The 25,223-nt window shown below is 36.2% G+C and overlaps 1 protein-coding gene across 3 annotated transcripts in view; it reads left to right on the forward strand.

Moving 5' to 3' along the window:
* DNAJC10 (DnaJ heat shock protein family (Hsp40) member C10) overlaps positions 1–21,170 on the forward strand; it is a 60,737-nt gene extending 39,567 nt beyond the window's left edge. For 2 of the 3 annotated variants that reach the window (XM_004267401.3, XM_033423694.2), the window contains exons 15-24: positions 4,696–4,823; positions 5,120–5,236; positions 9,206–9,307; positions 10,526–10,681; positions 11,619–11,752; positions 12,410–12,463; positions 12,736–12,883; positions 16,335–16,454; positions 18,256–18,360; positions 19,496–21,170. In XM_004267401.3, coding sequence (XP_004267449.1) covers positions 4,696–4,823; positions 5,120–5,236; positions 9,206–9,307; positions 10,526–10,681; positions 11,619–11,752; positions 12,410–12,463; positions 12,736–12,883; positions 16,335–16,454; positions 18,256–18,360; positions 19,496–19,507 — 1,076 coding nt within the window. In that variant the 3' untranslated portion in view covers positions 19,508–21,170. The remainder of the gene's footprint in view (positions 1–4,695; positions 4,824–5,119; positions 5,237–9,205; positions 9,308–10,525; positions 10,682–11,618; positions 11,753–12,409; positions 12,464–12,735; positions 12,884–16,334; positions 16,455–18,255; positions 18,361–19,495) is intronic. The other variant, XM_033423695.2, reaches the window with a different exon arrangement.
* Positions 21,171–25,223: the final 4,053 nt, after the last annotated feature.

Below are 25,223 nucleotides of genomic sequence, written 5' to 3' on the forward strand. Positions count from 1 at the left end.
ATCATTAGGGGCAATTTCTAGACATTGTTTTGGATTTTTCAAACACTAGATGACCAGACATCTCCATTAACTGCTTTGTTATCTCTCTTGAATTTATATTTCTGCATTTCACCTTTTTTGGGACTTTAGCCCTGCATCATGAAAGTACGGTTCCAATTCCTAGGGTTTGGAATACATCATCGTCCCTGTCCTAAAAAAGGTCAAATGTAGCAAAAGAGAGACATAAACTACTGACTATAACACAGTTAGTAAATAACAGATATTGATAACTATGCCTGTTACATGACAAGCACTCTTTTAGGTGTTAGGAATGCAAAATTATAAGACATGGACTCTGCTCTCAAGAAGCTTAAAATATCATCTAGTGGTGGGTGAGAGGAGGGAGATTTATAAGAAAAACATTGTAATAGTCATTATGTATAAATTATAAGATTAAATAAAGAGATTTTTGCGTAGTATAGGTCAGGAGGTGATCTTTGAATTAAAATGACATTTGAATACTCAATTTCCCAAAGCAAATAAGAGAAAAACAAGTGAGGCCCTGTAGACTGAAGGAATTCTGTGAGCAAAGACTTGACAAGATAAACTTAACAGTAACTACTGTTTATTCAGTACTTTTTATAAATGCGATGTTTTTCTAAAAGAATTTGCATATTGTGCATATCCATCTTTATCTTCACAACAACCCAGCAAGGGAGAAAACTGAGGCTCAGAAAGATAAAGTAACTTGCCCATGACAACCAGTAATTGGTCAAGGTAGATTCTGTATCCAAGTGTGTCTGACTCCAAAGCCTATGCTTATAGCCACGCTAAACTATGCCACCTCCTGAAAGTGCTGAAATGACCCAGGTTTTAATAATGGAGTTCTGTTCCTCTGAAATATTTCTCAGATTCCCCCTCGCTGCCTTATTTCAGGTCCATCATCTCCTTCATCTTCTTTAATATTCTCCAATATAATTGTCTCATAGCATTTTCTCTTTACAATTAATTACTTATTTTATCTGCAGATTTATTACCCTAGAATACCTAGAACATTCACATGTCACTTTTTTGCCTTGAATCTCCTGATCTCTTTTAGAATAAACTTCAGATTCCTTAGCATAGGAGCAATGACTTTGTCTTGCTCACCACTGTACTTCCAGCACCTAGGATGCTGGTGCGTAGTAGCTCAGTAAATAGTTGTCAAATTAATAGGGTACATTCACTCTCTGCCTCTGCCTGTTTTTCCAGCCTCATCTCCCACCTCTGCCCCTCCAAATAATCTTAGCTCCGCTACTTGTAGATCACTGAAAATGTTCTTTCACTCCTATGCCTTTACACAAGATTTTTTTCTTACTCCTGCATTGTAATCATTTCTTCCTGCCCCTCAAAATATTTAGCAAACTCCCAGTCACCCTTCAAAACTTTGCATAAAGCATTTTCTCCCTGTAATATACCATGAATACCCAAGTACTTCCTTTTGTATTTTGTCACTAACTTTATAGTGTAACTTGTATTATTTCTTTGTATTTAAATAGGTGTTGAGTATTGGATTTAAATAGGTGTTTATTGTGAACATTATGAACTAGTAGAGAAAACAGACAAGTAGATGGTCAACTTTTAAAATGTCTGAAGTGAGGAGTATTATCTATTTCTGAGTAATAAATTACGCCAAAACTTAGCAGCTTAAAACAACAAACATTTATTAACTCACACAGTTTTTGGTGTTCAGGATTCTGAGAACAGCTTAGCTGAGTGGTTCTGGCTCAGGTTTTCTCATGAGGTTGCAGTCAGGGTGGGTAAGGACTACAGCCATCTGAAGGTTAGACTGAGGCTGGCAGATTTGGTTCCAAGCTGACTCATGGCATAGTCAGGAGGCCTCAGTTCCTTACCAGGTGGGCCTCTCTGTATGGCTACTCACTTCTCTCAGAATGACTTACGAGAGAGAGAGAGACACACACACACACACACACACACACACACACACACACACACACACACACACACACACACAAGCAATGATAATCTGATCTCAGATAATATAAACCGTCACATCCACCATATCCTATTGGTCACATCCACCAACCCTGGTACAGCAGTGGTATGAGTACCTGAGGTAGGGATCATTGGGGGCTATCTTGGAGACTGACTACCATAAGAGAGAAGTATGGGTTGCACTTAGGCAGAACATATAGATGGAATAATTTTCTGAGGTTAGAGAAAGCAAGCTCTTCATTGAGATCTAAAGTAGAAGTAATGGTTATACAAATAAAGAGGTGTTAAACACATTCCAACCCCAGGAACCAGCGAATGTATTCATGGACTCTGAAATAAAAGGGTACCTCATTCATTCTTAGAAAGCAAGAATTTCAGGATAACTGGAATGTTGAGTGTGGAAAGGAATGAGACTTGAGGCTTGAGAGGGCACCAGGGGTCCAAATTATGTGTTTCCTCTGTCAGGTAAAGTAATTTGGACTCTATCCTGGAGGCAAAGCAGAGGGATTCATGGATTTAAGCAGAGATATGATTCAACTAGTTCTACATTTTAGAAAGGCGACTGGCTGCCTAGAATGGATAGAAACAAAAATTGGACGAAAGGAGAGCAGGTAGAAGTCTGATGCAGTCATTTATGTAAGAGGAGATGGCTACCTTATCTAAATAGTGGTAATGTGGATGAAAAGAAGTGGACAGAGTTTTTAAATACCAAGAATACAAATCAGTATAACTTGATGATTGTGGGGGGTTTTGGGGGGTGTTTTGGTTTTGTGGGGGGGGGGGGTTTGGCTGCATTGGGTCTTTGTTGCTATGTGCAGTCTTTCTTTAGTTGCGGTGAGCGGGGACTACTCTTCATTGCAGTGCATGGCCTTCTCATTACAGTGGCTTCTCTTGTTGTGGAGCACCGGATCTAGGGCGTGCAGGCTTCAGTAGTTGTGGCTCACGGGCTCTAGAGCACAGGCTCAGTAGTTGTGGCGCACGGGCTTAGTTGCTCCACAGCATGTGGGATCTTCCTGGACCAGGGATTGAACCTGTGTCCCCTGCATTGGGAGGCGGATTCTCAACCGCTGTGCCACCAGGGAAGCCCCAATGATTGTGTTTAAATTTTAGATGTAGGGGAATAAGAAAAGGAAACCCAAGCTTCTGACTTGGTGAATTGGCAGCTGAGTGACTGATTGCACCATTCCGTGAGGAAGAGAACCCTGGGGGAGGAGGTGCCATGGAGTAGACACCCCCAGTTCACAGTTGAATATAGGCCTGGTCCTTAGGAGAAGAGTTTGGGCTAAAGCTGTAGGTACAAATGATCATCATATCAATGGTAATTGAAGCCTTGGGTGAGTATGAGCTTGTCAAAAGTGCATAGAGAGACAAAATCAGGGCCCTATGGGTCACTTTTAAGGAACTGTCAAAGATAGAATTCATGAAGCAATTCAAGCAGCAGCAGCTAAAGAGTGAGAAAAAAGCAGGAGAATGTGGTGTCATTTTTCACTCTATTTAAATATTTATGAAAATCTCTCTCTTTCTTCTACTGGCCTGTGAACTCCTTAAGGAGAAGGTCTGTATCTTTTTTAATTTTGCATGCACTATGGCATTTAAAACAGGACCTGACACATAATAGGTGCTTGACTTAATATTGACTATCGAGTGAATAAATCAGAGGGCACATGGGAAAATGGACTATGTGCTGGTCCTAAGAAAGCTATTATTTGCCAAGCCAAGGAGTATATATATATATATATTTTTTTTTTTTTTTTTGGCGGTACTCGGGCCTCTCACTGTTGTGGCCTCTCCCATTATGGAGCACAGGCTCCAGACGCACAGGCTCAGCGGCCATGGCTCACGGGCCTAGCTGCTCCGCGGCATGTGGGATCTTCCCGGACCGGGGCACGAACCCGTGTCCAGGCATCGGCAGGCGGACTCTCAACAACTGCGCCACCAGGGAAGCCCTAAGGAGTATATTCTTTAGGCAGTGGTCTTTAAGCAAGGGGACAACATGATCAGATGAATGTTTTTGTAACTTGCCTGTGGTAGCAATGTAGAAAATGAATTAGTTAAGGAAGGCAGAACAGGAAGACCAGCTTGGTTATTTCAGTAGGTCAGACTGAATTTAGGCAGTAGCCTAAATTGGGGTTGGAGATGGTAGGAGATGGAGCTATGATACAAAGAAAGAAGGCAAGAATAACTCCGGGAAATCTTATTTAGGCACCTAGTGGATGATTATGCCATTGCCAAGGTAGGGAAGGTTGAGAAAAGGAGCAAGTTTAGGGGAAAATAGCTCATACATCAATTTGGATATATTTTGTTTAAAATGTTTATATGACATCAGTAAATATTTCCACTGGGCAGTTGGTAATACAGGTTTTGAATTCATAAGAGAAGTCTAGGTTGAAGAAACAGATTTAAGAGGCTGTAACAGTAGTTCAGGTAAGCAAAAAGAACTCGACACTGCAAGGAAATTATTCTGCCTCTGAGGATGAAGGAACTTTTCAAAGAGATCTTGACATTTTATCTGATCCTCTAAGAAACAGAGTAAAGGAAAGGTTTCTCCTGGCAGAGCAAACCTGTGTGTATATAGTATACATAACACTAAAACCTCAACAAAATCAATTTGTTAATAAGTGTATCTTCTCTTTAATATTTCAAGTACAAAAGCTTTGAAATGTTTCTATGGATAAAAAGACAGAATGTAGATTTTAATTTTTCTCTTTCTCTGTTTCAAAGGAAAGAAGATTCTTTATGATATACTTGCCTTTGCCAAAGAAAGTGTTAATTCTCATGTTACCACACTGGGACCTCAAAATTTTCCTGCCAATGACAAAGAACCATGGCTAGTTGATTTTTTTGCCCCTGTAAGTTATGTTTATCTGTCAAATTTCGATATTGTCATTTTCTCTTGTCGCAGCAAAAAAACATTTTCTGGGTAACCTTGAACCATGAATATTAGAATCATGTTACTCAGTTTGGCCACTGCCACATATTCTAGGAAAGGCTGATATACTTGCCCCTCCCCTCCAAGGACTGAGAATATAAATGCATAAGATTTGTAACTAAGTATGGTTTGTCTTACTTAGAATTTGCTTGTTGTAAAAATGGTGTTTTTTTGTTTCATTTGGCTCAGTGCTTATGAATATTTTTTCTTTCATAGTGGTGTCCACCATGTCGAGCTTTATTGCCAGAGTTACGAAAAGCATCAAAGCATCTTTACGGTCAGCTTAAGTTTGGTACATTAGATTGTACAGTTCACGAGGGACTCTGTAACATGGTAAGGCAAAGTACAAAAAATTTATTCTAATTAATGTTTTTGTAAAATGTTTTGGCAGCCTAATGTTAAAGCAATAAAATAACTTTCAAATGTACATCTAACATTTAGAGTAGTAACAAATTATTTAAAGAAATAACTTCAACAAAATGATATAAAATTATGATTGGACTAAATGTAAATAGATAATATGTGGTTCAATGTAGACAGGGTCTTATTTATGAAACTCAGAAAAATATTTAGTTGACTTGATAAAATACATGATTATTCGATTTTTCAATTATTTAAGATTTTTTTTAACTTAATATTACCTTTTGGTGGTCTATAGTTTTTATTCTTTGTCTTTTAAGTGTAGTTAATAGAAATTAAACAAGCTTCTTAACTTTTGTTTACATACAACATATTTTCTTAGGTTAATAAATACTCTTCAGTTTAGGAAGAACTAGAAATTATAAAATATCCTTGAGGGGAAAAAAACCTAAATCAAGCCTCCAGATATCAGTGTATAGGAAATCCAATGACAGAGGAACATGTCAAGTGACACCAGGTACATACAATCTTCAAGTCCCAGCATGTAGAGAACTTTACAGGACAAACACCAGTTTATTGGATATATACATTGAAAGAAGGAAAAAAGAGATGAAAAAAACTTACAAGACATATCATTCAAATGCAGTGTCTAGGCCTTGTTTGGATGCAGTTCAAATAAACTCCAGAAAAAAACAATAGAGATAATTGGGGAAACTTGAACACTGGATATCTGATGATTTTAAGTAATTATTATGATGAAGATATACAGATGGCCAACAGGCATATGAAAAGATGCTCAACTCACTAACTATTAGAGAAATTAAAACCACAATGAGGTATCACCTCATACCAGTCAAAATAGCTGTCATCAAAAAGTCTACAAACAATAATAAATGCTGGAGAGGGTGTGGAGAAAAGGAAACCCTCGTACACTGTTGGTGAGAATATAAATTGGTGCAGCCACTATGGAAAACAGTATGAAGTTTCCTTAAACTAAAAATAGAGCTGCCATATGATCCAGCAACCCCACTCCTGGATATATATCCAGAAAAAGCAAAAACTAATTTGAGGAGATTTGTGCACCCTGGTGTTCACAGCAGCACTATTTACAATAGCCAAGACATGGAAACAACCCAAGTGCCCATCAACAGACAGTTGGCTTAAGAAGATATGTGTGTGTGTGTGTAATATTACTCAGCCATTAAAAAGAATGAAATATTGCCATTTTCAGCAACATGGATGGACCTAGAGAGTATTATACTTAGTGAAGTCAGTCAGACAGAGAAAGCCAAATATTATGTGAAATCACCTACATGTGGAATCTAAAAAAATACAAATGTATATACACAAAACAGAAACAGGCTCACAGAAACTTACCGTTACCAAAGCTTGCAAGGGGGACAGATAGGGGTATGGGATTAACAGATACACACTACTATACATAAAACAGATAAGCAACGAAGACTTACTGTATAGCACAGGGAATTATATTCAATATCTTGTAATAAGCTCTAGTGGAAAATAATCTGAAATATATATATATAAAACTGAATCATTTTGCTGTACAATTGAAACTAAATATTGTAAACTATACCTCAATTTTTTTTAAAAAAGAATGTGTTTTAAAAACATAATAGAGGGCTTCCCTGGTGGCGCAGTGGTTGAGAGTCCGCCTGCTGATGCAGGGGACACGGGTTTGTGCCCCGGTCCAGGAAGATCCCACATGCCGCGGAGCGGCTGGGCCCATGAGCCATGGCTGCTGAGCCTGCGCGTCCGGAACCTGTGCTCTGCAACGGTAGAGGCCACAACAGTGAGAGGCCCACACACCACCAAAAAAAAAAAAAAAAAAAAGGCAAGCATAATAGAAGTAAATGTAGGGTGAAATCTTTATGCATCTGTGTGAGGAATAATTTCATTCCACACAGACATGCATGCCTGTGTAGGCACACATACACTAAGGATAAAAATTATGAATGGGAATGAATTTGGCTACGTTAAATGTTTAAAACTATTTTCAAAGAAAGAGACATTATAAAGTCAAAGCAAACAACAGAGTGAGGAAATATTTGCAGCACATATAACTGACAAAACCTTACTGTCCAGAATATTTAAAGACTACAAATCAATTTTTTTTAAATAGAAGAAAAATGAGAAAGTGTACAGAAATTTTGTAAAGGAAGAGAAAATGTTTGACTTCACTAGTCATCAAGAAAGTACAAATTATAGCAGTAGTCATACACCCCATCCATCAAATTTTTTTTTTTAAGTTTAGCTGACAGTAGCAAGTACATGAATAAATTAATTATCCAGTCACAGAGTGGAATAACCATAGAGGACTTAAAACTAGATCTGTCTTTACCAGCATGGGTAAATCTCAAGAATATAATGAAAAAAGCAGGTTGTGGAATAGTATAGAGTATGATGAAATTATAGAAAGTTTATTTATAAGTGCTGAAACATTACAGTATACTGCTTAGGGATACATATGCATGTAGCCAAAGTGTAAAACATCAGTGGATTGGATACGTGCTCTTTCCTGGTGTCAGGGAGGAAAGGAAATGGGATCAAGAAAGAACTTTCAACAGTCTGCCAGAATGGCAGAAAAGTTAATCATCTTTAAATGTAGCAGAGGTATACGTGAGTGTTTGTTAGATTATTCTCTTTTCATTATGTTTGAAATTTCATTAAAATAAGTTTTAAAAATGAAATAAATAAGGCCTTTCTTTGGTTTTGAATGCCTTGTATGCGACTTTAAAAAGGTGCTAAGCAAAGATAAAATATTGTGATAAACTAATTAATTTGAATTCCTGTAGTTTTTCTACTTTTAATCTCAACTTTTAAATATCCTATAGATAATTAAGCCGAGTTTAAAGATTTAAAACTATTGCATCAAATTCAGCTGGAATAGAGGTCAGGATTCACTACTCAATAATTGGTTAACTTGACCAAGTCAGTTAGCCTCTCAGTACCTCAGTTTCCTCATCTATAAAGTTGACTTAGTAATTTTAGCTTCTGAATAGAATTGTTGTGAGGAACAGATGAGAAACTCCACGTGTCACTGCTAAAAAGGTGCTCAGCACATAATAAGGACTTGTCAAATGTTAGATAAAATTATTGTTTTGTTCATCTAATGGGTTATTTGTGCTCATTTATGAAAGTTTGATAAATGTTTCCATTGTTTTTTCTAAAATTATTTTTGAATCCTAGTCAAAGATTCCAATTTGCTAATGAGTGCTTTTCAACTTTGAGGATACAAAGTTCAGCTACAGCAAATCCACAGATAGGGATCTCTTTATAACTTTTTAAAAAAATAAATAAGAAAAACTTTAGAGAAGTGCTTCCTGGATTAGTGTTCATACTAATTCTGAGGAGGAAATTATAGTATTTTTTACCATAAAAGCTGAATTGAGCAAAGAATAAAAAGTGACCTCATTTTTAGGGCATGATTCATAATTCTTTAACCTAAAATATGGTTCTATACACATGAATTATTAATTTATTTCCTTATTCTTGCTATTATTATTTCCTTGATTTTTCTTCTACTTCTAAACAAATAGGAGTGTTTATTATGGTATTAAAAAAAAAAACACTCAAGCTAGAGATTAGTCTGCTCTTTACATCCTCATACACCTTGGTTCAGGAGAGCAGAAGAGGACCAAGCTAATAATTACCCATACTCACTTCTCAGTGTTTCAGTGCCTGTGGATTTTATGGCTAATGGAGTAACTATAAATAAGGATCAGATACTCAGGAGTACAACAATAAATCTATTTCCTTTGCTAAATCTGGCCAGGCTAAAATTTTTCAGTCACCAGCAGTTTAGCAATGAGTTTTTAAAATCTTGTTGTTGTTACTTAAATAAAGGCAAGCTGGTTATGAATTTGAAACAATTGGGTAAAGTGTATAAAATCTTTGTTTAATTTGTATTCTCATTCCTAACAGTATAACATTCAGGCTTATCCAACAACAGTGGTATTCAACCAGTCCAACATTCATGAATATGAAGGACATCACTCTGCTGAACAGATCTTGGAGTTCGTAGAGGTATTTTAAGTTATAGCCTGTGGCTATAAAACCTTCCATGTATGTTTACACTTTGTATGAATATTTGATAATGTTTAATAATAGGATTTGTTCTTTTTATGCCAAAACATTTTCTGACAACATTAATTTGTTAAATTTTCTACTCTTTTAAATATTATAGACTTATTTTCAGAGTTTATAGCAAGTATATGTTTTGTTTGTTACCTAGTATAGTGCTTTGTACTTATGGACACATTTATTAACACATGAAATTGTAACTTTTACATAAAGTCTTGTCACCCCCTTTCCCTGTTTTCTCAGGTAGAATTACCACAGATTATTTCTTTTCAGTCTCATATAGATGAGATAGCAGTGAGCCCCATTCTTGTATAATTCCAAGAAATATGTGGCTAAGGACAGTCTTACCCCAACCGCCAATGGAGGGCTTCTTCAAGCCCAGGCAGCTTATGCCGAGCCTGCTGTGTTATTAGCCCAGAAGTGCTCTACATCTACAACATCTCCTTTTTTCTCACTAATGGTCTTAATTGACTAAAATAGTTACAGGGGAACTCCTAAGAAAGAAATGAACAATTCTAGCTTATTATCCGTGCAGTGACCATTGTACTTTCTGTCCTGCTCATCTCTCCCTCCTCCTCCAAAGTAATAGTGTTTTGTTTTGTGTTGTTTTTAATTGTTTCCCCAGGGAAGCGAACATCTTCATTAGTATTACCCAATCACGATAGACTGAAGCTCTGTTAAAACAGTATTTGGAGCAAGTGATCTGAGGTTGTGCAGTATCTCGTCGGAATGTCAGAAAAATAGAATAGTAGGCTTTCCATAAATAATTAAAGGGTCATTTCCAAACCAATTATTGGTTCCAAAAAGAACTATATGGCCTGTGTAGACATCTGGGCAGCTCTTGGAACTCTTGCCTCATCTACCTCTATCCTTAATTAAAGTTGCCTCTTTTCTCTACCTAAGATGATTTTAGTGATGTGTAAAATAAGAAAATATACCTTGATTTAATAAGACTGATTGGCAAAATCCAAACTTAAAAAATAAATTAAGGATCATTTCTTTTTAAAATAATTCACTATAGATTCTCTTTATATATCCTAGTGTATCTTTTGATTATTCAGAAACAGGAACCTTTCTAAATGACATATACCAACAATTTGCCAAGAATATATGAACTACTCCTTTTTATATCTGTTACAATGAACGCTGTATTCTCTTTAGGATCTTATGAATCCTTCAGTGATCTCCTTGACACCCACCACTTTCAATGAACTAGTTAAACAAAGAAAACATGACGAAGTCTGGATGGTTGATTTCTATTCTCCATGGTGTCATCCGTGTCAAGTCTTAATGCCAGAATGGAAAAGAATGGCCCGGGTGTAGTAAAATAGTTTATTGTAAATCTTAACATTTACTAAGAATGTTTAACAATTATTTTGAAACTGAGTGAACCCGCCTCTAGATTATCACTTAATAAAAGTTCTGATCACTTTTTATATACCAATTAGATTTCAACTCTGCTTCTGTCTGGTATATGAATAGTATAGAATAATTACCCTTTTTTCTATGTCACTTGGTGTATATTTGACCAAATTTCTGCCAGCATCAACATAAAGATCTCCTTTATTTCCTATTAACATTTTTTCTACGTCTTCATTTTTAGAGCTTAAGGATACAGTTTCTTCACAATATTGTGAGACTTTAAAGTAAGAAAAAAATGGCCTTGATCAATGAAACATTTTTAAATTTCCTACAGAGCGGTATAAATCATGAAGGATCAGGAACAAATTATTTAAATACCAGAATGGAAAATGAAATTATTATTTTGTATTTATTTCTAAGATAAATAATAAACCTAAGAGTTAAAATTATTTAGTATCTTAAATTCATAATAATATAATTTTCTGCTCTTTTCAATAAAATTTTTAAATTTGGGCATGACTCAGTATGCTGTGACCCATGGCTGCATTTGAAAAAGTAACTCTTTGAAATACCATTGCAAAGAACTTCATTAGTTCTTGGTTTCTAACACTTTGAATTTTATAACCACACAATTTTCCCCATGTCATAGATGAACAAAATCAATTATTTAATCTGCAATAATTGTAATAAGTTCTTGACTACAAAATTAGATTTCCAGTGCATTACTATAAATGTTCTGTTATGTTTTAAGCCCTTACCCATTTTTTTTGGTGAAAATCACTGATAAATAATATAGTAATCATCTCACAGTGACTATTTCTCTATTGTAAACATATATAAAATAGTTATAGTAATTTTATTCTAATTACTTTGATCTTTTTTTCTTTTATAGACATTAACTGGACTGATCAATGTGGGCAGTATAAACTGCCAACAATATCATTCTTTTTGTTCCCAAGAAAATGTTCGGAGATACCCTGAGATAAGATTTTTTCCCCCCAAATCAAATAAAGCTTATCAATATCAGTAAGTGTTCTCTAAAATTTGAAGATGTTTATATAATCATTTATTTATACAGTTAAAATTTAAAAGTTATCCTAACTAAATAAAAGTTAAACCACCAGTATTTTTGGGAGCCCACCATGTTTAAGATAGTGTGCTAATGAGAAATTTACAAGATGAAAAGTGAATTGAATAGTCCCACTGATCATGAAGCTGACAATCTTGTAAAGAAAATGAGGAGAGGAAGAACACTTATTAAGCCCCTGTTTGGTTTCAGGTATTCTACCAGAGGGTTTTTGCTCACATTATTTCCACTAGTCCTCATGGGTCTTAAAAAGTGGGTAGGAATTTGATAGACAGTAATAACTGGAATAAAGGTTCAGAAAGTAAAGCCCTGGAGATTTTGAGTTTTGCCATTACCACAGATCTATAGGAGATGTCCAGCAGGCGGCTAAACATTCAGGTCTGTCTAGAGTACAAAAAGACATCGAGACTAGAGAAAAATATATTTGGAAAGCCATGTAAGCAGTATTTGCAGCTAGGTATATCTGAGAAAAGAGATGCTAGATGAAGTCAGTCAACTAAACTTATCTTTTAGATTGCTACAAAGAGATTGTTTTCTGAACATGTCCAGTAATAGAAAATAACTGTCTACAACTTACGTATTTTTTCTTCTTTCAGTAGTTACAATGGTTGGAATAGGGATGCTTATTCCCTAAGAATCTGGGGTCTAGGGTGAGTAATTAAAATATGTATCATTGTATAAATTATATTCAATGCTATTTACCTTCCTCTCATGTCTGTAGCTAAATTTACTGAGTTGTTTAAGGTTCTAGCATTTTAAAGTACTTAGTAAAGAATAATTTACCAAGATAAGGTTGTGCTTTATTACATTATTACATTGTCATTCTTTGAAGTCATTTAACTTAGAAAGATTTGCAATATTCTATTTTAGATGTTTGCTTTGGTTTTGTATAATGAAAAGTAATTTTCATCCCTTGTCACAGATTTTTACCTCAAGCATCTATAGATCTAACGCCTCAGACTTTCAATGAAAAAGTTTTACAAGGGAAAAACCATTGGGTGGTTGATTTCTATGCTCCTTGGTGTGGACCTTGCCAAAACTTTGCTCCAGAGTTTGAGCTCTTGGCTAGGGTAAGTAAGTCATGTCTAGCTACTTAAATAAGTTGTGGTCACTGGCATGTTTTAATAAGTAGATAAGACATAGTAAATACAATTTTATTTCTTAAAAGTTTCCTTGAATTTAAAAAACTCTGTTCCATTTCTGTGATTATAATCTTTGCAGTAGATTTCTTCCTTCCTTATTAAAGCTTTTAGCTAACATCCTTATCTTGGTTGACATTGTCTTCTTAACCAAAATAGCCAGAAACCTCACTTCTGCTTGTTGCTTATTTTCTTCCCATCACCATTACTCTGCTGCCATCCAGGCAGTCACTAGATCCTATCAGTTCTATCTCCTAAATGCCCTTCAAATCTGTCATCTCCTATCATCTCCTCTGCTTGCCTTTTGTTCAGGCCTTCATCATCTCTCATCTAGACTCAATCATATGTGCCTCTTAACAAGTCTCATATTACCAGTCTGCCTTCTTCAGTTCCACCCTGATGATCTTTCTGAAATATCGCCTGCTCTGGCTTCCTGTTAACCACATTACTTGACCTGCATCCTTGACTACAAATCTCTGATGTGACCCTTCTGACCCCTTCAGCTTTATCTCTCTCCCTGACCTCACATCTTACACTCCAGGCACTACAAAGTACTCCGGGTTCTCTGAACAAGTACCCTTATGTACTTGCTGTTTCCTCTCTAAAATGCCTTTTCCTTACCTTGGTCATCTAGATTTTTTTTCTCCCTATCGTACAAAACCCAGCTCCAATGGCATTATGTATTCTCTAACCTTCCCACTTAAGCAGTGTCACCTGGATATCAGGTACTCAATCAGTGTGCTTATACAATGCGTGTTAACTATATATTAAGATATCTTTCTCCTCTATAAAACTATGAGCTTTGTGAGGGCAAAATACATGTCTTATCTATCTGTATATGCCCTGTCTTAACTCAGTAAACGCTTATAAAATTAAACTAAATGCAGTCTGTTTTGTTGTTTCTGTCATAACAGTCCAGTTAGTGGCCTCATCCAGACTGATAGCTTCCTCACCTCTATACTCAAGGAACTTTGCCTTTGGCTATGAAATATTCATTAGAAGGAGAAAGTCAGTACCAGTTCCACCAGTCTAAAACAAAACCTGAACATCCCAAGCCAGGGGAATTTTTTAGCAAAAGGATTTCAAAAGCCCTATGGAGCCGTAAAACATTGTTTTAGTTATTGACTGGTCTTTGAAGTAAGAGGTTATTCATTTTTTTCTACTTATATCTTCTTTTCCTCTTATGCTTCCTTTTTCTCCAATAAGTCTAACAAAAATGTTTTATTCCCTTATCCCTTAAAAACTTAATTATATATTTTGTAATGCAGCAACATCTTGCATATAGCAGAAAATTATTTAAAAAGTCATTCAGCAAATCCTAAGCACCAAGTAGCATTATGCCAAATATTAGGGCTAAAAAAATGGAAAGACAAAAATTCCATGTCTTTAACAAGATTTTAATCTAGTGGGAAAATAAAATGCAAATTAATATATATAAATCAAGAGGATCATTACTATAGTGAAATTAGAGTGAAACAAAGTATGGGAAGAAGAAGGTCAGAGTCATGCCAGGAGGACAGAAAAGTTAGTATTTGAGATGAGAATTACAACATGACTAGGAGTGTGGCACTTTGAAAGGGTTGGCTAGAGAGTACTCTAAACAGAGAAGACAGAATTTGCAAAGATACAGGGACACAAGACAGCGGAGCATGTTAAGGCTTCTCCACTGTTGGTCCAGGATTACCAGAAGATAAAGACAGAAGGGGAGTGGCAAAAACTGAGGCTCTTAAATAGGCAAGAAGGAGATGGCTTGGTCTGCTTGCCTACACTACTCACATTGTACACTCTTCCTCACTGTTTTCATACTGTTCAGAATGTATTCTATATAAGCATTGGAAGAGAACTGTTGGCTATGTCAGGATCCATCTTATATTTTAGAAGGATCACATTGAATGGACTGAACATGAGCCATCAAGATCAGAGAAAGATCAGAGCACCAGAAACAATATGGTGTCCTTCTGTAACCTAAAGTACAAGTCAACTAGATTTTTCTGACCTTCACTATGAGTGTGTATGTGTGTGTGTGTGTGTGTGTGCGCGCACGTGCATACATGCTTCTGCATGCATTTTTGCTGGTGCCGTAGCACAAGTTAGTCTATCTGTTGAGTACCCCAGCCTTGGGGACAAAATTAGAGGTAGCAAAGATATTTTAATTGTCCTGAAGTGAGAGGTGATAACCTGAACCAGGATTATGGCTGTGGTGATAGAAAGAATGGAACAAGTGTGAGAGAGATGTAAGAATGACTAGAATTTAGTATTTGTCTGTGATAAGTACAGTAGAAAAAGGAGTCTAGGATGGCCCTAGTTTCTGGCCTGAACTGAGTGAATAGTTGGACAGAAGGAGTAGTGGGTTAATGTGAAAGGATTCATTTTAGAAATGTTATGTTTAAGGTGCTTATTTAAGTGAAACAGGCCAGTACATAGTTGACTGAAATCAAGGGGAATAATAGGGTTCAGCAGCATATAGGTATATAAAATCTCCCTGGGAGATTTTTCACAGTGAAAAAAATTGTTGATGAGAGATGGATCTGTGATTGGACTTTTTAATTTGAGGGGCGGGTGTAGGAGGATGTCCCCATGCTAGAAATGAGGAAGAATAGCCAGAGGAGTAGAGTAGCCAAGAGAATAGTGATAAGCCAGGAAAGAAAACAGGAAAGAAAGGTGTGGTCAGTAGTGACAGATACCCATTAAGATGACTGAAAATTGTCCATTCAGTTTGGCCAAATAGAAGTCATTGGTGAACTTCTCGTGGTTTCAGTGAAGGGAGCAGTTAAGAACAGAAGCTAGCTAAAATGTGTTGATAATAAGTAGATGATGAGGAAGTGGTCAAAGAATAAACTGCTCAAAAAGAGAAAGAAAGAAGCAGGGTGGTAACTAGAGGAACCAGTGCAATTAAGGAAGGAATTCTTTTTGTTCATATGTGTATATACTGAAGAGTGAGAAAGAGCTCCGAGAGAGAGGGACCAGAGAATGTAGACATAGTCAGCCTTCCACAGGAGGAAGAGTGCTGCCTCAGCAGATGAGACCAGAGATCTGAGGGAGGTGGAGGACAGAATCTGAGATGTTTGTGGTGTGACAGACACATTGTGGGTAACAGGAGGAAGGCGAAGAAGTAGTTCAGGATAAAGCTTCTCAATTTTCTTGATAAGGCAAAGGAGAGTTTATTTGCTGTTGGCGGGGCTGTGCTAGGTAAATAAGAGTTCAGAGCTAGTAAAAATTTGGAAGCAATCTTGTTTGAATGGAAATGATTAAAACTACTTTTTTTTTAAGTAACAAATCCTTAGATTTATATATATTTAAAATTTTTAGTATCATATTGCTTTGTGGTTGCCAGAATAGTATATGCCAAAGAGAACAGCAAAGCATATTTTTCTCTTTTTAGATGATTAAAGGAAAAGTGAAAGCTGGAAAAGTAGACTGTCAAGCTTATGCTCAAACCTGCCAGAAAGCTGGTATCAGAGCCTATCCAACTGTTAAATTTTATCCCTATGAAAGGGCAAAGGTATGTACATGCCTTCTTCTGTGTGCCTTTCCTTTAGCAGGTAACGCTTTTTTCTAGTTTCTTTCCCTTTGTCATTTTTAATTTCACTGCATGTCACTGAAACAAGCTTCTTGTCACATACACACCAAGTGATTTTAAAAGATTTTTCTGCCTCACAGTTGATATGATCTCCATTGCCTTAAAATTTTTATACTCCTGAATAGGGAACTACTAAATAGACACACCAGAATACTAATAGTAGTTTTCTGTGGGTGGTATAATTCAAGGTAATTATTTTCTGTGAAGTTTTGTATTTCCTACTTTTATAGAATTAACATATATTATCTTTATAATTAATTTTTCTAGGAAAGAAAGAGAAAATTAAGAGAATACTGTCATAATACTTACAAAATAGCCTTAGTACCTGAGCATTTATCTTGAGGAATACTTATTAATGGTTTAGACTATAAAATAAAAGGTTCCATGGTTCATTCATAATTTCTTTTTTGGGCCACTGACAATATGCTTTTTTTTTTTTTTTAGCAAGAAAATTTGGCATTTACCAGTGGGTCTCTATGGTCATTGATACAAAAGCGTATCTCTTTCAGCCAGTATAATTGCTAACTGAAAGGACTCATGACCTTTGCTGTCTTCCCAAGTAAAATAAGACATTTTTGACAATAGAACTGTGATAAAAATAAATATCTGCCATGCATTCATGTTTTCTTGTAAAACATTGAAATGAATAATTTCAAATGTTGTAATGGATACTTTTTAAGAATATCAGATTAAGAGCTTGTGTTATTTACTTGTGATTATAATACATTTTGAAATAGAGCTAAAGAAATTAGATGATGAATTTCAGAAATGTAGATTTGTCAGACATCTAGATTTTTCAGTGAAGGATTTTGGTTTATGAGGAAGCTATCTCTGTCTTAAGAACAGTCTGGGGTAAGCAGAACTCAGTGATAGTAAAGGAGCTTTATACCAGAGCCTGAATCTTAATTCCTTTGGAATCACTAGCTTCCCAATTCCCAGAACACTTGAGAATTAGGTGACATATATAGGCGTCTTATTCAGGTAGAATGATGTTGGGGAAGTATCAGTATAATGAGCAGTCACAGAATTAACCAGGCCATACAGGGAGCTGTTTGAAAACATGATGTTACCATGTGTCCAGAGGATAAGATTAGGACCCAAAATATCCCTGTCCAAACAGAAAGGCAGGGGTAGAATCCAGAAGTCCAGCAGAGAAGGCCAAAGCAGAATGGTGATTGAAGTGAGAAATTCAAACCAGGTGAGCAGCTATACACAGAAACAAAATCCTAGCATACAGTTTGGAGTTCCCACCAGGAAGAAGGAAACAGGTGGCTCCAGATCCAAAAGAAGCGGGCCTGGATGTATTGACCTGTCTTCTCCCCTGCTTTTTAGCCACCTTCCTGCTGTGGGCAGATGAGAACCAGGAAATATACATTGCTTTGCACTGTTGTAGTTGGTCAAGGTTTTGTCTATGCCAGTGACTTTAGATTAGAATGTTTTGAGTCCTCTGGGGACATCTTGAACAATTTAGACGTTTTGAGGCATTTGGAGTTAGCAATGCATTTTAATCAAGGTATTAATTTACATGTTTCCATAAAAGTATTGTTAGTATTTATTTCAGGTAAATTATTGGTTAACTGCTTTTGCAGCAGCATTTCCTTGAAGAAATTGAAGTTTTAAACACTTGGAACTTTAAGGAATAGTTAATCAAGTTTCTTAGATGGAAATGTCATGTTTTGATTAGATACTTAAAAGGTTATAAGAAGAATGTTTTCAATTGTAGAGAAATACCTGGGGAGAGGAAATAGATTCCAGAGATGCAAAAGAGATTACTACCTTAATATATGAAAAATTGGAGAACCTCCAAAATCATGGAAAGAGAAATAAGGTAAGGACTAAATCTAGAGCTGACTCTGGCAAACAGTATTTGAATTTATTCTTACTATATAGTATATGTATCAATAAACAGTAAAATGAAGCTTCAGAAATTAATAAGTAGTTAGAAATTTCTTCTTTGGAAAATATGACAAATTTAGCCTCTGGACACTTAAATGCTTAGAAATTGGGACAAGTAAAACCATTTAACAGAAAAATAGTGACTATGGTCATAAGTTATTAAAATTTGTTCAAATGTAAAAGCATTGATTTGAGCCTCATAACACTTTGGAGAGCAAGTTTTCTTTTGTTCTTGGTATAGTCAGGATGTATTAAAACCTGTATTCATCTTGCCCCCCACCCTTGAATTATTTATCAAGAAGCATTGCAGCCTCTTTCCTGCTATTCTTCAGAGGGCTATTCATGTTTTCCTTTTTTAAATCAGTATCATTCTGGGACATATTTAGAAACAGACCAGAGAGTTTACAAATGCTAGAGTGCTTTCTGAATGGAATTTAATACAGTCACACGTGAGGTTTCTTAGATTCTTTCCCTATAAGGTGAAAAGACGAAAGAACAGCACAGCCTCTGAAGAGGGCTAGAGATGTCTAGCTTTATAGATCCATGTTAGAACTACAGACCCTGGTATAGGAAGCTTTACAAGCTACCTCAAGAATTATGTTTTATCCAAACCTAAAAGATGGAAAAGAGATAGTTATGAAACTTTATTTTTTTTGTTTCAGTGAACAAAAATGTTTTTCTGATATTTTGGCTATGTTCGTTTTCTCAAGATGTTTTATTTTTAAAATTGTGACTTATCTCAAGTGAAACATTTGAAATCGAAAACATTAGTCATAAAGTAGAATATGCTAACTGAAATTAAGTTATAGAGCACATCAAAATATGACTTTGAAAGTGTGGTAAAGTTATAATTGGTATTATCTGCCATGGGCAGGTGAGAATTGTGAGATACCCTTTTTCCATTGTTACAACAGGTGAGGTATACTTCATCTGATCTATTAAATAAGAATATTGAGTAATTATTTTTGAAAAGGTAAAACTTAGGTCAGTTTATTATTTTTAACTTCTTTTTAACATTAGATGTTGAAAGAGAAAGGAATTCAATCACTTTTACATTATTATTGTAGGATGAACTTTAATGATGTTGAAAATGAAGAAAAAAATTGAAAAGAAATTGTCAGATGACGTCTGAAGCCACCTTTTCAGAATGTTACCATGTTCTGGATGGGAATAAATGAACATTATCTTGGACTTGTAATTGCACTGCTTGAATTCTGTACAACATTAATATAAATGAAGGGTCTGCAGACTTTTTCCCTAAAGGGCCAGATCGTAAATACTTTAGGCTTTGTAGACCATAGATGGTTCTTTGTCACATATTCTCTGTTTTTATTTTGTTTACAACCCTTTAAAAAATGTAAAAACCATTCTTAGCCTCAAGGCTGTACACAAATAGGCCACAAGCCACATTCAGCCCATGGGCCACAGATTGCTGACCTGACCCACAGAAAGATGTTTAGGCTGGCTGGCTCAAACATGAGCCTGCTCTGTGATCTATGTACATGCTAAGTTATACAACGTGTACTTTATCAATTCAAGTTTTGTGGCTGGCCTGAAAAGAGAACTTGGTTTTCAGTCACCTGTTCTCCTAAAAAATATCTCTGAAATTGATTATCTGACCATGTATTTCATTTAAAAAACATACTCAAAATGTGGGAAAATAAACAGATACCCTATTTTCATGCTGTATTATAGTGAAGAGATTCATTTTCTTTTCTAAAGGTTGAAGAATTGGTTTTAATTTTTCACATATGAGAAAAAACTTTTATAACAGAAAGTAAACAAATCCTATTGATTTCTATAGTATCCACATATACCTGAGGGGAAAAAAATATTTATAGCAATTAACTGGGCATTGTAGAGTACCCCAAATATTTCTATATTTTAAAGATATGTGTTCATTTATTTTCTGAATTGCTTTCATAATGTTTTCCCTGTGATGGTTATTGATTTCTGAAGCATCTTTCTAATATCTGTTTTTGATTTCTGGACTTGGTTTTGATGCATATCCTTTATTTACATTTGCCTTTTTTCCTTCATGGTTTTGGTTGTTCACTCTTGTCCAATGTTTATTACTCAAGAAGGAAAAATTAACTTTGTAGATTTGTTTTCCTAAAGCTCGTAATGATGCTGTGTTTATTCCAATTATTTACTGTTGGAGGCTGCCATTTTCAGATAAATATTGGCCTAACAACTGAAGTTAATTTTGTAAGAAAATCAAGGATAAAAATTTAAGGATGGGATCTTTTAGTTTCTTAATTGTTCAGGCTCAAGGAATCCAAATTTTTTTTCCTTGCACATTAACAAAACATTGTAACATGCAGTTATTTAGTTATAATTCAGAATGTATGGAATGGTAAAATCCCAATTGATCAAAAGAGGTCAACAGATTTTTTTCAAAACTTAAGTTTTCCCAAAAACCTATTTGAATCATGCTTTATTATGTTGGGAGAATTTTGGTTTTTTGTTTGTTTTGTTTTGTTTTTACCCCATTCCCCAAAATTTCCTCATAAAGGTTAATTTATAACTGCAATTTATCCAAAAAGTAATCGATTTTTTTTCATTTTCAAGTCTAACCCTATTCTTCATATTCTCACCCATATTGTTTCTTGTGTATCTACTTTACACATGTGGGCACATACAGAAGAGTCACCACTTCTAACCTTAATTTTATACCACCTTTTTTACTTATGATCAGTAATGGCAAGTGCCTTTCATTTATTAAATTTTCAAAGCCTAGAACATTTTCAAAATTGGTTTGTTTCTACAAGAATTCCAAAATGGAATGCCTAAAGAAGTTTTGGTAAATATTTACTGAACTTGTACCAATTATGAGAGTACCGCTATGCTGGACACAGAAGTGTGCAAAAGTAAACTAAACCCAACGCTTAGTCCCTGTCTCCCTAGTGTCTGTAAATTCACAATTCTGACATGGGACCCATAAACAAGCTTATAGATACCTGTACTATTACCTATAAATAGAATGCCAAACTTACTGGTTGAGAAATATCTTAGGCAGTAAATGAAATAGTAAATATTATGTATCCTGTAACTGGGCCTAGGTATGTGCCTGTAGACTCAGCTCAAAAGCCAGGACTACCTGGGAGACATGTTAAGTAACATGTAGCATAAAAGTAACATGCATCAGAATTTTCTGCAATCATGTCAGTCTCATTGACATGCTGACAGGATTAAAGGTTCTAACGGCCACATTAGTGCAGTAGAGCACTTCTAGAGTGCCAGGTAAAACATGGCATTTTTCTCAGCAACACCATTTTTGTGTGCAGCTAGCCTTGGGTAACATAGCACCATTTCTCGCAGACCAGAGTGCATTCTATCAGGCAGCGAGACTTGAAAATTAGATGTTTAATGTGGTTATGTGAAACTGTTGGGAATGTGCGTTTGGGGCATTAATGATGCTTGCCTGCTCTAGTTTCCCAAATTTTATTTAATGTCTTTCATATCTTTTTCATTTTAAGGATATGATTAAGATTTTAAAATAACTATTTCAAAATAACTATAACTACTTTAATATTTTAAAGGTTTTCTTTAAATTTGTCCTTGTTTTCTAACAGTATTCAAAGCAGGAATTTTCTTTGAAGAGTACAGTTATTAGAAAAGCATTACTATGTCGTTTCCTATGGGACACAGTTTACAAAGATACTTATATAAGAAAGTTTTTAATGAAGAGGTAGTGTTTCTAAGCCATTTAAACAATTTTTGTATAATAGTCTAATTTCTTCGGTCTACCAACAAACTCAAATGTCTCATATTCAGTCCATCATGACTGTTTAAGAAATAGTACAAAGTTTAAATTAAAATGCATTTAAAATTTTCTGTAGTGATACTTGCAGGATAAAATTGATTCTGAATATGAGAAGGAAATAACCTTTCTGGTAGTATACCACTTTATATAAACCAAAACTTTAAATGTACCCAACGGGAATTCCCTGGTGGGCCTGTGGTTAGGACCAGGTGTTTTCACTACCGTGGCCCAGGGTCAATCCCTGGTCAGGGAACTAAGACCCCACAAGCCATGCTGCACAGCCAAAAATAAAATAAATAAATGTACCCAAATTCTTCTGGTGAATAATCTTGTTTTTAGTAAGAGTAATAAGAAAATTTAGGTCAACCACCAAGCTAAGTATAAATGTATTACTGATCATATATAAAAACGTTAGTGATTTACTGGCTTGAGTCTTTTTTTTTTTTTTATATTTAACACTAGATTTGCATTTAGGTTCTTGTACAAATGACCCACAGGTTTGAACTGTGCAGTTCCACTTACATGAAGATTTTTTTTCAATGAATAGGTTCTACAGTACTACATGATCCGTGGCTGGTTGAATCCATGGATGCAGAATTTCAGATACATAGGGCCAACTCTAAAGTTACACATGAGTTTTCGACTGTGCTGGGTGTTGGCAACCCTAACCCACACATTGTTCAAGGGTCAACTGTACTGTCACTCAATCCCCTTGTTAGCAGCTGGATATATTTTGTGAGCGGAAACTAACCAGAATAACAGATAGAGGCTGATGCCAAACTGTCCCATATCAATATTAAATCCAGGAATGTGGTATCTTGACCACTCGATTGCATTATCTTGTCACTTGAGTGAATTATTTAGTAGCCTGAAAATTAGTAATCATGCGCAAAGGTCTGTGCTGCTCTAAATTAGGGTTTGCTTAAGATTCAAAAGTGGGTAAGTAAAATAGATCAGTAGAAAAGATAAGTCCAACAGAAGGGTCCCAGCATGTGGAGAAACTTGGTCCATCAAGGGCTTCTGAGACAAACCATACACTTAACAGTACCTGAGATTGGTCCTCATGACCAGACACAGTAGGAAAGAGGGAAACCCAGAAATGTGCTCTTCATCAGTCTGCCCTCTGGTCTAACAAGTGATAGACAATTTTTCATTAAACTACTGCTATTCCAAACATCTTGAGGAGGTAAAATATTTTTTTTAAATAATCAATAGGTTCCAGTACAAGATGACTCCCAAACTCACCTCCTCCCATGGACAAATTGAATATACGGCTGTATACAGAACAATTCTCTCTGAAAGAAATCTAGAATCTAGCTGAGCAACTCTTACACATCAGGTGAATGAGAAAAAACCCACACTGGAGTGGGTAGGAGAGGCTGAGACACTGTCTCACCATAAACCCCACCTGGCACAATGACATGACCAAGAGGGAACTCAGGACTACCAGTTTCTCCCTGAGGATCAAAAGGTTCAGACCCCACAGCTGGTGCTCCAACTTTTAAGACTTGGACCCAAGAGATGGGCCCCCAAAGCATGTAGCTTTGAAAGCCAGCAGGGCATGCCTCCCTGAGACCCACAAGGCTAGTGCAATCTGAGAAGCAGTTCCTTACAGGATTGTATGGAATCACCATGGCTAATCCCCCAAGGCCTAGCACAGAGGGAACATACTGAAACTGCCCAGTCTTTACATGGAACAGGCCTATTGGCTTATCTTAAATGCTTTAGCCTGAACAGGAGTCTTCTACTTTAACACACTCCTAGGGACTCACTACATTACTACTCTACAGAGACCAAGGAGGCTGGCAGGCACCATCTTTGTGTGCCTCACACCAGATCACCAGCACCTCCAGAGAAGGAGTTTGTGCAAACATCTGGCACCCCAGCTATTATGGCTGCCACCCAGGGGACATCCCTTGAACACCTGGTTCTGGTGGCCAGCAATGCTTGTGGATCCCACAGGACTGTAGCAAACAAGCAGTTCCCCACAAGCCTCAGTCAAAGAGAGCAGACAGAAATGCCATCTCCCAGTCATCCTCAGGAGGTGTATTTGCATACTTTAAAAGCTGCTGCCTGAGAATAGTTTCCAATCAGCCTGCATCTAAGTGTGGGACTGAGATCCATCCCCTTTGGGACACTGACAGGTCTTGGTACACTCTCCACTACTGAGAGCCACTAAGAACAAAGAAGTCTGCTTGGAAGATCACAAAGATGTGATAGCCAAGAGCTAGGGCATGGTTAAATGATAAGGTTCATCTACACAAGACCTTCAAAACTGGGAGAGCTGGTTTTACCTAATGCATAGAAACCAACACAGAGTCAAGGAAAATGAAGAAACAGAGGACTATGTTCCAAACAAAGAACTAGAAAAAACCTCAGAAAAAGACCTTAATGAAATGGAGGTAGTGATTTATCTAATAAAGTTTCAAAATATAGTCATAAAGATGCTCACTGAGGTCAGGAGAATGATGCATGAACAAAGTGAGAATTTCAATGCAGAAAATATAAGAATGTAGCAAGTAAAAATTACAGAGCTGAAGAATACAATAACAACTGAAAATTTCAGTAGAGGGGCCAACAGTACACTAAATGAAGTAGAAAAAGGATCAGTGAAGTCAAAGACAAAACAGTGGAATTCATCCAATCAGAGCAGTGAAAAGTGAAAGAATGAAAAAGAGTAAAGATAGCTTATAGGACACCATCAAGCAACCCAGTATTTGCATTACAGGGGTCCCAGAAAGGGCAGAAAAATTTGAAGAAATAATGGCTATAAGCTTCCCTAACCTGGGAAAAGACACAGACACCCAGATCCAGGAAGCTCAGAGTTCTAAATATGATGATCTAAAGAGACCCACACTAAGTAAGACAAGTTATAACTAAATTGCAAAAGACAGAATTTTTTTTTTTTTTTTGCGGTACGCAGGTGTCTCACTGCTGTGGCCTCTCCCGTTGCGGAGCACAGGCTCTGGATGCGCAGGCTCAGCAGCCATGGCTCATGGGCCCAACCACTCCGCGGCATGTGGGATCTT

Source organism: Orcinus orca, chromosome 7, assembly GCF_937001465.1.
Source record: "Orcinus orca chromosome 7, mOrcOrc1.1, whole genome shotgun sequence".
Classification (NCBI taxonomy): Eukaryota; Metazoa; Chordata; class Mammalia; order Artiodactyla; family Delphinidae; genus Orcinus; species Orcinus orca.